At 36.2% G+C, this 12109-nt stretch overlaps 4 protein-coding genes across 5 annotated transcripts; 2 read left to right on the top strand and 2 right to left on the bottom strand.

Annotated features, from left to right (window-relative positions):
- Positions 1-275: 275 nt before the first annotated feature.
- On the top strand, positions 276-3079 carry LOC117132729 (CDT1-like protein a, chloroplastic). The gene is made up of 7 exons (XM_033287594.1): positions 276-1082; positions 1154-1273; positions 1351-1573; positions 1658-2248; positions 2350-2551; positions 2633-2723; positions 2808-3079. The coding sequence occupies exons 1-7, from the start codon at positions 739-741 to the stop codon at positions 2890-2892; spliced, it is 1656 nt and encodes a 551-aa protein (XP_033143485.1). The 5' UTR covers positions 276-738; the 3' UTR covers positions 2893-3079.
- Positions 3080-3329: 250 nt separating this feature from the next.
- Positions 3330-5765, bottom strand: LOC117132730. The gene has a single exon (XM_033287595.1). The coding sequence runs from the start codon at positions 4259-4261 to the stop codon at positions 4043-4045; it is 219 nt and encodes a 72-aa protein (XP_033143486.1). The 5' UTR covers positions 4262-5765; the 3' UTR covers positions 3330-4042.
- A 226-nt stretch (positions 5766-5991) lies between these two features.
- LOC103857367 (hydroxyacylglutathione hydrolase 2, mitochondrial) lies at positions 5992-8322 on the top strand. Of its 2 annotated transcripts, none has more exons than XR_004456254.1 (8): positions 5992-6242; positions 6543-6716; positions 6829-7032; positions 7126-7249; positions 7355-7455; positions 7558-7647; positions 7726-7824; positions 7907-8043. XR_004456254.1 is itself a non-coding variant. In XM_009134531.3 (8 exons), exons 1-8 carry the CDS (start codon positions 6189-6191, stop codon positions 8057-8059), a joined length of 984 nt encoding a protein of 327 aa, XP_009132779.1. In that variant the 5' UTR covers positions 5992-6188; the 3' UTR covers positions 8060-8322. The 2 variants fall into 2 exon arrangements, 1 of the variants encoding a protein (XP_009132779.1); XM_009134531.3 differs by having other exon boundaries at positions 7558-7632; positions 7907-8322.
- Positions 8323-10384: 2062 nt separating this feature from the next.
- LOC103857368 (delta-9 acyl-lipid desaturase 2) lies at positions 10385-12062 on the bottom strand. The gene is made up of 5 exons (XM_009134532.3): positions 11649-12062; positions 11381-11521; positions 11139-11279; positions 10933-11039; positions 10385-10776 (listed from the first exon to the last, which is right to left on the bottom strand). Exons 1-5 carry the CDS (start codon positions 11982-11984, stop codon positions 10578-10580), a joined length of 924 nt encoding a protein of 307 aa, XP_009132780.1. The 5' UTR covers positions 11985-12062; the 3' UTR covers positions 10385-10577.
- Between the last annotated feature and the right edge of the window lie 47 nt (positions 12063-12109).

Genomic DNA, 12109 nt, shown 5'->3' on the forward strand with positions numbered 1-12109 from the left:
TGAAATAGGAGATAGATCTTTCTGAAGCTGCAACCGCCTAAACAGTCTGTGGTTACTTGCAAATTTGAGAAGATTGCTCCAAAGTTTTACGGTCCTTATAAAGTGTTGGATAAGCATGGGAAGTAGCGTAAAAGTTGGCATTCCACGAGTATTCAAATATCCACCCCATGTTCCATTTTTTACAGTTAAAGAAGTTGGTGGGAGAGGCAATTGCAACAACACAATTACCTACCATCTTACAAGACACTATAGTCAAGTCACTAGAGTATTTGTTTACAACGAAAAATGGTCAAACGACAAGGGCGGGCTGCGATCCCCTCGTGATTAGTTCATTGATTTAAAGATTTTTCCTTCATTTTGGATCTTTTTACAAGTGAACATTGAAGTATTATCCTCTATCAAGGGCACATTTGGGCCTCTTTATAGTTCTACTGGGCTTTTCCTCGGTGATACAGCTCCGAGGGAGCAACGGCAGAAATTTAGCGGGAGTCACACGTGGCAACTCTCTCCACAGTCCCACTCCTTCCCTCTTCGCGCCATACCTTCTTCTCCGTCTCCACATTATGGGCCTAATGGGCTTCACATAATTTCGCGCGCATAATTTGGCGGGAAGCAACGTGCATCTTCTATCTCCCTCCTCTCCTCTGAGAGCCATATAATAAAACCCTTCTTCGTCACCGTCGCGCCTCCTCTCTCTTTCTCTGTAATTTAACACTCATTGACTTTGCTAAAAGAAAGATGAGCGCACCGGGCTCTTCTAGATCCATCCCGTTCAAATCGAAGAAACGTCTCTTCGATTCGCCACGCTCGAAATCGCAAACCGGAAACCCCGATTCGTCTTCTTCTGTACCTTTCCCGACGCCGGAGAAGCCGCCGGAGAGTACCATCACAAGATCCAGCAACCGATCTGCTGCTCTATCCGAGAAAGAAGTTCCCCAGGCCGCTGGATCTTGCCGCAGATCTGAAGATCCGCTTGGTAAGGTTTCATCCGCCAGGATTCAGCTCGTGTTCTCGTCGTCTTCCTCCTCCAAACGAGTATCCAATACTAACAAGATCGCCGAGAAAGAGAAGCTGCCGGAGAAGTAAGTTTTTGATTTCTAGGGTTCTTAGTTTTTTTTTTTCACGATTCTGATTGAGATTTGGATCTTCACAGGTACGAAACTCTTGGAAAGTTCTTCGATGCGCTTGACAGTTCGATCGTGTTGTCGAAATTACGAGGCTCTAAGCCGACTTTCTCCAACATTTCCGGGAAAATCGAGCATTTGACGGAAAGGTACTTTCCTGGAAAAATTGTATCTGATCTGAATAAACAATTCATATTTGATCTTGATGTTGAATTTATTTTCTCAGGAGGTTTTGCTACAGTCATTTGGCGCAAATCAAACATTTATTGCCAGAGGCAATCGAGATTAAGAGAGTGTTGGTACATGATGAAACAACTCGCTGCATGAAACCAGACCTTCATGTTTCACTCAACGCCGATGCAGTTGAGGACCATGACAAAAGCAAGAAGATCTCACTCCGGAAAGTGTTCAGGACAAGACTTGCTGACTTTGTTAAAGCTCACCCTCAGGTATATGATGATAAAAATGCATATTGTAATGATTTTGGATGTTATATTTATATTATTAATTGAGTTTTTTTTTATTTGGTTTAGGGTGATGAAGTTCCCGAGGAACCACTTCCAGAGCTTTTCAGTAGAAGGAAACTAAATGAGAACTCGAAGGATGAGGTTAAGAGTTTTAGTTCAGTCATGGAAGAGATGGCTTCTATTCCAGCAGCTAAATTGATTTCATCTTTCATGAAAGTCCCATCAACCCCAGTCAAACCAGCTTCAAGTCCTGCTAGACCAGCTTTGTCTAAGATTAACTTGGCTCCGACCCCAGTGAAAGCTGTGTCAACTCCAGCTAGTGTACCTTCAACGCCGGCTAAAATTGACTCAGCACCAGCTTTTGTCGCTTCAACCCCACCTGAGTTTGCTTCAACTCCCGCCCGGCTGTTCAGTCGATCTCTTGAAGCTCGTCTGGTGAAAAGAAGTAGCGATGATACTAATCTAGATGATGTTACTACCGACCAACCATTTAAGCTCGCGAGGCGTTCCTCACTAAGCTCATCAAGGTCGTTGAACTTTGATTCTTATACAGAGGATGTGACAGATGTTGATGAAGACATTGATCAAGTACTGGTCCAAGATGCATCCAGCGATGATGAAATACTCAGTATACTTCCTGATAATCTTCGAGAGGAGGTAATACATTAAGCTCCTCATAATTACATTGTACTTAAGTGAGATTGGCTTAGCTAGTTAGCTTATTGAGATAAATTGAACTTCTTTTGTGCTCATTTCAGATTAAAGAACAAGAGAGGAAAGCTATTGAGGATTCTAATCCAGCAATCTCTGAGGCAAAGAGAAGGCGAAAGATGATAGCTTGTCTGCCTAAATTTTTCAACGTCATCCATTACTTAGTCCAATCAATAAGGCGTTGGGTGATCACAAAAGAAGAGCTTGTGCACAAGATAATCGCCGGTCATTCTGATATCACCGACAGAAGTAAGCACCTTCATTCAGCATCTCAATACATTATAAGTGTTTTCAAAGATGTCCTAACCATTTTTGCTACGTTATTTGCAGGAGAAGTTGAAGAGCAGCTTGTGTTAATGCAAGAGCTAGTCCCGGAATGGATCTCTGAGAAAAGATCATCAAGTGGAGATGTACTTGTATGGTGAGTCTTTAATATCTGCATGCTTATAATACTTCTTTAGTATTTTTAGATTGGTAATTAAAACATGTTATTATTATGTGGCAGCATAAACAAAGTGGCATCTCCTCAAACTATCCGGTCGAGTCTAGAAGAAGAAAACAAGAAAGCGATGGCTACACCACTTTCTTAAAAGTGCGGTTTCATCGGCTGCTGAACATGCGTCACTTTATACATGATAAAGGCTGAACATTCATGAGAAAGGCGTGTAGAGATTGATTGCTAGTTAGATTATCAAAATTTTAGTGTGGAAATGTAATTAATTAGTAATAAATCACTTTTATTTTCTCTAATTTGCAATAAATAATTTCCAACTCTTCTTTTTTTCTTGCAATTACCAAAAAACTAAGATGGAGCAATGCACGACGAGAGAACCGAATAGAATATAAACTAAAAAGAAGTGCAAACTTGCAATATGTCTTAGGTACATAGTTCCTGATTACTTCAGTGCTTCGGAGGTGAGAAAAGTATTTTAGGTAATGACATGTTTGGGTGACTATAACCTTGTGATCTTTGAAGACCCTTCTGCTATGGCACTGGTCGAGGTAAAAAGACCTACCGTCTCTTGATCTGTAGACTAGACACTAATAGACCATTTTTAATAAATAGGGTTTTGAGTCTGGTCCAGGTTGGGATACTATATACTCAGAGAGATCCGTCTTTCTTCCGTCCTATATCTCAAGGCGTTAAAAGATGCCTTGTTAGATGGTGAGCAAACTTCTTCCCTTCTCCCATCTACCTTCTCTCTTTGAAAATCTCTCCTCACACACATGCGTGATTGACATTACAGGCTTATCGAAGAGCGAATGAAGATGAGTTCTTGGTACTCAACCAAATGTTGATGGCAGCGAATCATTCGGTGTCGTTATTACAAGCATTTGATGCTTGGCTACAGAAGAACATAGAGCAGTTTCACACAGGTACACACACGTGTGCCGTACATGTTCTCTTTCTAGCTTTCTTACATTTCACAAGAGTACGATTAGTAACAAGACTATTAGTAAACACTGCCGAATCAATAACTTATCTAATTCAAGTTCATTGAGTTGCTGTCTGTGCATTCTCAATAAAGTTTCTTTTATTAAATGAAAAAAATCGTTTGATTATTACATTGGTTTCTATAAATGTAGCTTCCAGCTAACCTTCCGTAGATTACAATTCAAGATGTTATGAGACCAATTCTAAAGCTATCTTATAGTTACGTATATGTAATTATGTACGGAACAAACAAATGTGGGAAAGAAAAGAATCAAATAATGATGAAGGAGATTTGTATGATAGCTTTAGCCGTTGCGGCACCTCCCTGAACCGCGAGGAATATTGGTGCAACCGTTCGGACCAGAGCCAGTGACCGGACCTCTTTGCAACGCCTGAAACAGTAGTTTGATCTCATCGACAGCGTCCGGGAAAGGCCTCATGCGCCTGGCTTCAACTTGCGTAACGTCCAAGACAATAAGGAAAATAACAACTAAGATAATTACGAGCACTATTTGTCTCTTCATGATACTTATATTTTTTCCTTCTTTTTTCTTGAATGGAAGACCAAACAAAACAAGATTTTGAGCTTTCTATTGGTTAGGAAGTGTAGGGTCTTTTTGGTTTGTGTGTGTTGTTAATTCGATAATCACTCTTATATATAGGGTACTTGAGATGTCCCGTGGTTTGACCTGTGCAAGCTTCGTCGCACTATCTTATATATGTTTATGTAGACACACACATATAAGAACTTTGACTTTGACTTTACTACAAAAATAAATAGTTTTCAACATTTTGAACCAAAGTGTAGGATATCGTAATAGAAAATTCACTAAGACACGGTTTGTCCAAGTCCACATGGGGTTACAAGACCTGGTCCTAGCTGCTTCACTCTAAACCGAGTTCTGATTCCGGTTTAGATTGCTTGATGTCTTGGTTAGGTAGTTTGATGCAGATTTATCTTTTCATGTAAACCACTTTACAACTATGTGGTCGACACTTTTGTTTATTGATCCGTACCATTTAGATTGTAAGGTCTACTGCAGCATTGGTTGCTGACAGAAAGTATATATGTAGCAAATCAGTCACAATTTTTAGAAGATTTGATTTATATATCAAAGCTAGTAGTGATGGGTCATTGACCTAGATAAGTGAAAGATTGGCATAAAGCTCCCAAAATATTAAAAGGTAATTAATGTACATAACCTCTTTAAATGGTTAAAAACAAAATTTATTAAATTATATATAGTCTTCAGTGCCTCACACATGCAGACTATCAAACTGAAGTTCCAAGTAAATAGGCACATTCATACGCGGTTGCATTTAAAAAGCTAAACACATTATAATATGTTAATAGGTGGACGCAACATGTTAAACTCAAATGAACTTAAAAGTTGGATTATGTTATGCTATACACAGATATAATAACGGCAATTCTGGTCTTGTAGAATTTTCTTGAGATCTGACTCATATTTGGGAAGAAACTCGGCTTGAAAACATTTTGATGAAGTTTGAACAAGGAACATGTTGGAATGAATCAAAACAAGTTGATACACGAGTTGGTTCGCCTTACACCACGACTTTTTATTCACACGAGAACCGGTTAACTGAATGAAAATCGGATAATAATCCTGGTTTAAGTTGTCAGATCCTAGATATTTTATATACCCTAAAAAGTAAATACTGCTCCTACAAACCAAAACAACATCGGCCAAAAGACCAAAACCATAAATTAATTAATTACTAAATTTTATGTTTCAGTAATGCGCTTTAAAGGCGGCCTTCAGCTGATGATAAAAATTAAAAAAGCAAAAATTCAGGCGTTGTATAAGTTTTTTTAATTGTATAACCAAGTAAATGCATACGCATAGGGCCAAGGCTGGCCCTGGTACATTATACGTTTCATACCTGCACGCGCGTAAAGGTCTAGTCTACCACGAGACAAACAAAACAAGTTTAAAAATACATAAATGTGGTCGCGTCATGAGTTCATGATTCATGTGTTCTTTAAGTATCTTGAGTTCTTGACCGCTAAAATGCTTTGATAATTGATAGTATAATAAATTCTCTTCCAATTTAAAATTAATTTACGATAAATAAATTGAGCGAAATCCTTTATATGTGAAATATCAAATAAATATAATTTTAGCACAAGACAAGACTCAAGTGTGGATCTGTATTTACCAAAAAAAAAAAGTGTGGTCGTGAAGACACGTCTAACCAAAACATTTAGAGATGCCTCGCTGTCTATTGACTTGGTGTTAGCATTTGGTACGGTTTGGTTCCGGTTAAGTCGGTTTGGGTTATCGTATAGCACCTCGAGACAGACTCTCTCTTTTCGGCTTTTTACGCGCTTTCTCCGACGAAGATTCCTTCTTGGATCAAAGAGAGAATCTCTGTGAGAGATACAGAGGAAGCCAAATCCTTTCATCTCGAAAACAGAGAGAGAGAGAGATGCAAAACATCTCGAAAGCTTCCTCTGCTATCTCCTTCTTCCGATGCTCTAGGGTTTGTTCCATTTCTCTCCAAAGCTTCTCACTTTCATGAAAAAATCTGACATCTTTTCAGTTATGATTAGCTCTTGAAGATCGTTTTGATTAGTTCATCCTCTTAATAAATGTAATGAGAATTGCGTAAACAGAATCAGTGGATTAATGAAAAAAATCTGTGCTTTATCTTGAATTTTGGATGCAATGATGCTTGATGGCTCTTCTTTTGAATCTTGAATCGTTTTTGTTACTCATCATTTCAAAAACAGAATGATATAACATATAATTGTGTGTTTTTTTTTTTCTTTTTTTTTTTCAGAACCTAGCAAGTCAGCCATGTGTGAGGCAGCTTCACATCCGAAAGGGTCTTGTCAGTAGAGTCATGAAGCTTGTCTCTTCACCTCTTAGGACTCTCCGCGGCGCTGGCAAATCTATTCGAGTCTCCAGTTTCTGCAGTGTCTCCTCCAGTATCTCCTCTTTGCAGATTGAGATGGTGTGAATCTCCTTGACCATTCTTTCTCAATATACCACTATGGTCCATAGCTTTTTTTTTAGTTGGCCATCATGTGGTTGAAGATAGTCCTCATGTGTTTTGTTCTTTTCAGGTGCCTTGTCTTAAAGACAACTATGCTTACATTTTGCATGACGAGGATACTGGTACTGTTGGGGTGGTTGACCCTTCTGAAGCTGAACCTGTGATTGATTCTTTGCAGAGGAGTGGTCGGAACCTAACGTATATATTGAATACACATCATCATTATGATCATACTGGTGGCAATCTGGAATTGAAAGACAGGTACGGTGCAAAGGTAGGAATGACTTTTTAACTTCTCTCTCACAATCTAACATTTAAGAGCAAAAACAAAAAGTTGTTTGGGATGATTGAATGTTTTGGAATGTAGGTGATTGGCTCAGCTTTAGATAGAGACCGGATACCTGGGATTGATATAGCCTTGAAGGATGGTGACAAGTGGATGTTTGCTGGTCATGAAGTCCATGTTATGGATACTCCTGGCCACACAAAAGGTTGTTTTATCATATTCACAATATTATATTTTAGAGCTTTGAATGTTATGCATGTTGTTCTTGCTTCTGTTGTGCACAACATGATTATCTTGATTCTTCTTGCAGGCCATATCAGCTTGTACTTTCCAGGATCACGAGCTATCTTCTCTGGGGACACCTTGTTTAGCTTATCTTGTGGTAAACTCTTTGAAGGTACCCCTAAGCAGGTAAACACTAGTCTCTCTCTCTCTCTCTCTCTTTCTATTTTCCTTCTTAATTACATTTCTTTTGGATCAAAAGTTTAGTGTATTTTGTATCCTCTGCTGCAGATGCTTGCTTCTCTCAAAAAGATCATTTCTTTACCAGATGACACAAGCATATACTGTGGTCATGAATATACACTGGTCTGACATACTTTGGTATCACTAGTTGTTGTCAAGAAGCTTTTAATTAAAAACGGGTGGTCTCAAATGACTTTGGTTTTGATTTGGTTGCAGAGTAATTCCAAGTTTGCGTTGTCTATAGAGCCAAACAATCAAGTACTTCAGTCTTATGCAGCTCATGTTGCAGAGCTCCGTAAAAAGAAGTTACCTACGGTAAAAAAAAAATGATTCATCACCAAATGATCCTCTTTTGCATTGCTTAACTAAATGTTGATTCTTGTTATCTTGGTGGCAGATTCCGACAACATTGAAGATGGAGAAAGCTTGTAACCCATTCCTCCGCAGTTCGAATACAGATATTCGTCAGGCTTTAGGTATTTCAGAGACTGCAGATGAAGCAGAAGCTTTGGCTATTATCCGAGAAGCAAAGGATAATTTCAAAGCTTAGGCTTTTTCTTCTGAGGCAATTCTTTGGTTTCAACAAGAAAACAAGAACAAAGAGACAGAGAGAAAGAAAAATGTTTTACTTTGATTGACGATTTTTCATCAACACTGGAATTAGGTTTTGGTTGACGATTTTTCTTGAGAAAATATTTACCCTTTCATGTTTCTTGTTTTTGAGATTTTCATGCGAATTATGAAACAAATTAAATGTTCTATTGTATTCTTGAAACTGGAAATTACTTTCGAAAATTTCTTCCTAGTTACATTTATGCTAATTCTTAAAGAGAAACTACTTTCTAATCGAAACTTTTAAGAAACCTATTCAAAATATCATCCGAATGAGACAAATACGTTTGTTAAAAAGAAATACTCTGCAAATTACAAATATAGCACGCAAGGTTCAAAACCACCAAAATATAATTTCATTATATAGGTAAAAACTTGTATATCCTTAAGACTAACTAATCTAGATTTAAGAACATGATTAGGATTTAACAAATATTTAGAGATCAGTAGAGTAGAGGTATAATATTTTTACTTCTTTAATAAAACTTATTTGATCAATTTTCTTCTTTTATGCTCTTTTGGTCAAGAAAAGATTTTTACCATTTTTTGAGAAATTTATCCTTTGTTACATGTCGTTTTATGTGGAATTATGTATTTAGACGAAGAAAACACTAGCGCAAAAACATCAGCATTAGTAGTCTATCTAAAGAATATTTTATCAAAATATATTAATGTAATTTCTAAAATATGAATATAAATTTTATTAATAATTTTTTTAGAAAATATTGATGTATAGGTCAACTAAATTTAATTTACGACACAATAAAGCATCTTGTAAATTACATATAAGCAGATATAAGATCATTTTTTGAATCTCATTGAATAAGGTTTATTTATAGAGTGTGGAGATGATTGGTAAAGGTCGTAGTTTTATATTTTTTGTTGTAGAATTTAATATGTAGATTTATTTGCTGTAGTTTTTATTGATGTAATTTTTTTAAACATTATTTTTTTGCTCTGAAAATAAAGTTCTCTACAACTATATTTTGGTTTTGTAGAGATTTTTTTGCCGTGAGTTTTTTGAGAAGAAAAATATCAATTGACTGGCATATATAGTTCTAAAATAAATTTTGGTTGTCCAAAGCATCTACAACTACAATCAATTTCCATGTATATCCTTTAAAAAAACTAGTAGTATGGATTTTTTCATAAGTTTTATATATCCCCGGCTTAATCCAAAAAAGTTCCCTAGGTTTAATTTAACCATGTTATTTGAGTTCACTAGGTTTGGTGGCTAGTAAGCTATAGCTTAATTGTTGGATTTGAACTCTAGAGTACCACAGTGAAGCTGGTCATTGTCTTTAGTATCTACCATCTAGTATGTAGCTTTAACCGAACCATCTTTTCAAATTGAATTTCTTGATTTAGTTAAAAGAATCGATTATAATATTAATGTTTCTTTTAGTTCTAGGACCACCTATATGTTCTTTCCCTTTATTTTCTGTGTGCAAATGACCACCCATTTCAAATGTAGATTTAAATAATACTTTTCCGCCAAGAATAAAATCTAAAGTTAGATCACAATTCCTTTATTTCAAGAAATCCAAGCAGCCTAAAATTATACTCCCTCCATTTCTTAAAGATACATATTCTAGAGAAAAATTTTGTTTCCAAAAGATTCATTTTTTACATTTTTAATTCATGTTTTATTAACTAATTATAAACTTCAAAAATCTTAATTACTCTAATTGATTTTTTATTGGCTTAAAATTATAGAAAGAAGATAAATACAAAAAATTATGCAAATTTAATGTGTTTTATTAAAATGCGTAAAAAAACTAGAATATGAATCTTTTAGAAAGGAGAGACGAGAAGAACCATCTGTTTCTAATGAAAACCCAGCAGTTTATAATACAGACTACTATATGATATCACAAAAAGTTTTTTTTTTTCAAATGCCGACTTCAATGTTGATATAGGCCAATATAGGCCATATAGGTAAATAGAACTTTGGACTATATAACAAACAAACACTGTACAATCCAAGAAACTCCTAAACCCAATATATTCCCACTGAAAAAGTCTGTTTTTGCTTTTCTTCTTTTTACATTTGTTTGCTTATGTCATGTACGTATTGAGATAGTCTCTTACTCTCTTACATGCAACATGTATCATATACTAACAAACACGGAAGGCTATCAACTCCACAAAGTAAATATATTTAAATTCAAAAAGGTTAATTGTCTTTTGCTTTTCTTCTTTTATAATTTTAAATAGATGTAATAAAATAGTCTCAGTTGGAGAAGAAAGAGACTGACCGTCATTAACGAATTAATTGCCACCCACTAAGGATTTGTAAGCACCAATTACCACAAATATCTTAAACCAACTTAGTCCAACATCAATACATCGAAAACGTTCACATTGCATTTACCCAAAACTTCGAAAGTAAAAACAATAAACTCTTTTATAGTACTAGATATTCTAATTTTACATAGAATAAATCCTTCTTTTGTTCAACGAACAATAGCCATCCGACGTCGTTGAGATTCCGTTGGGAGTTTCACATCATATGCTAAACCAACAATCTCAAGAGACCGAACAATGTACCAAGAAAGGTCTATTTGCCACCATTCAAGCCCTTGTCTCGCCGACGACTCGAACGCATGGTGATTGTTGTGCCAACTTTCCCCAAATGAAAACACAGATAACCACCTTCAAACAAAAAAAAGACAACAATAATGCGTTTTTGGAAACATTAGCTGTCTACACTTCACGTGACAGAGATAATAATAGATTTTGACCAGAAAACGATGATATTAGATTATTCTTTTACACACCAAAAAAATGTAGAAATGAACATTTACATACCAAACATTACGAGAAGTGTCATTGGTTTTCCATGTCCGAGTGCCCCAAACGTGGCAGAGGGAGTTGATGAGGCATGTCACGTGCACCTCCAACGCTGCTCCTACACCCTGCATCACCAACCAAATCATTTATAATTATTATAGAAGATAAAATAGTATTCATATAGTATAACCATTTTAAACCAACAAAATTGTAAATTCAATTACCATTCCCCAAGTAACGAAGGACATGCCACCAAGATAGAAGAGAATGAGACCAAGTCCTAGAATGTGAAACATCACCGTTTTTTGAAGAAACCTATAGAACCATTGCTTCTTCAAATCATCCACGTTTGTTCTTCTTCCACACTGCATTTAATTCACATATTGATTTAAATTTTTTTGATATGAATAAACGATTTATAATAGAATAATAGACTTTATAACCAAAAAAAAGAACTGAAAATTACCTTTGAAACAAGATATGCAGAATCATAAATCCATAGAAGATGACTAAACCAAAAGCCTTCCTTCGGACTATGTGGATCTCTTTCTGAATCTGTAAACTGGTGATGATATCGATGAGTACTCACCCAATCAATCGGATCTCCCTATTAAATTTATAAAAAAAATCAATTAATAAAAATATTAGTTAATAACAATTAAGATCTAAAGATCTACTATTAGGCTAAATTGAATAAATAATGAAAAAAATAATTTTATTGATTTGATATAAACCTGGATGGCGAGAAGGGCACAGTAGGCTAAGAGATACTCCAGCCATTTAGGGACTTTGAAACTCCGGTGAGCCAAGTTCCGATGATACGACACCGTAATACCAAGACCACCAATCGTATAAAACAAAAACGTTACCCAAAGAGCAGACCAGCTGAAATAAAACGGTGCCAAGAGAGCCATTGAATGCACAAACAGTGAAGCTGTTAGTTTGAAATAGTCTAATCTCCTCCACTTTCTTCCCCAGAACGCCCATCTCTGTCTCCTCTTCTCCGCTTCTTTCTCCGACGAAGAAGGCTTTTTACGGTGGTTCTCCTCCATCGTGGATGTCACGGACATTTCTCTCTGCGTTTCTTTCTTCCTTGGAAACCTTTTCTTGTTTAATGGAATAATGGAGAGGAGAATAAAAGTGATGCTTTCCTTTGTAATTTATACTATTTACTGCAACAAAATCGTAGGATTCA

Source organism: Brassica rapa, chromosome A03, assembly GCF_000309985.2.
Source record: "Brassica rapa cultivar Chiifu-401-42 chromosome A03, CAAS_Brap_v3.01, whole genome shotgun sequence".
In the NCBI taxonomy this organism is placed as follows: domain Eukaryota; kingdom Viridiplantae; phylum Streptophyta; class Magnoliopsida; order Brassicales; family Brassicaceae; genus Brassica; species Brassica rapa.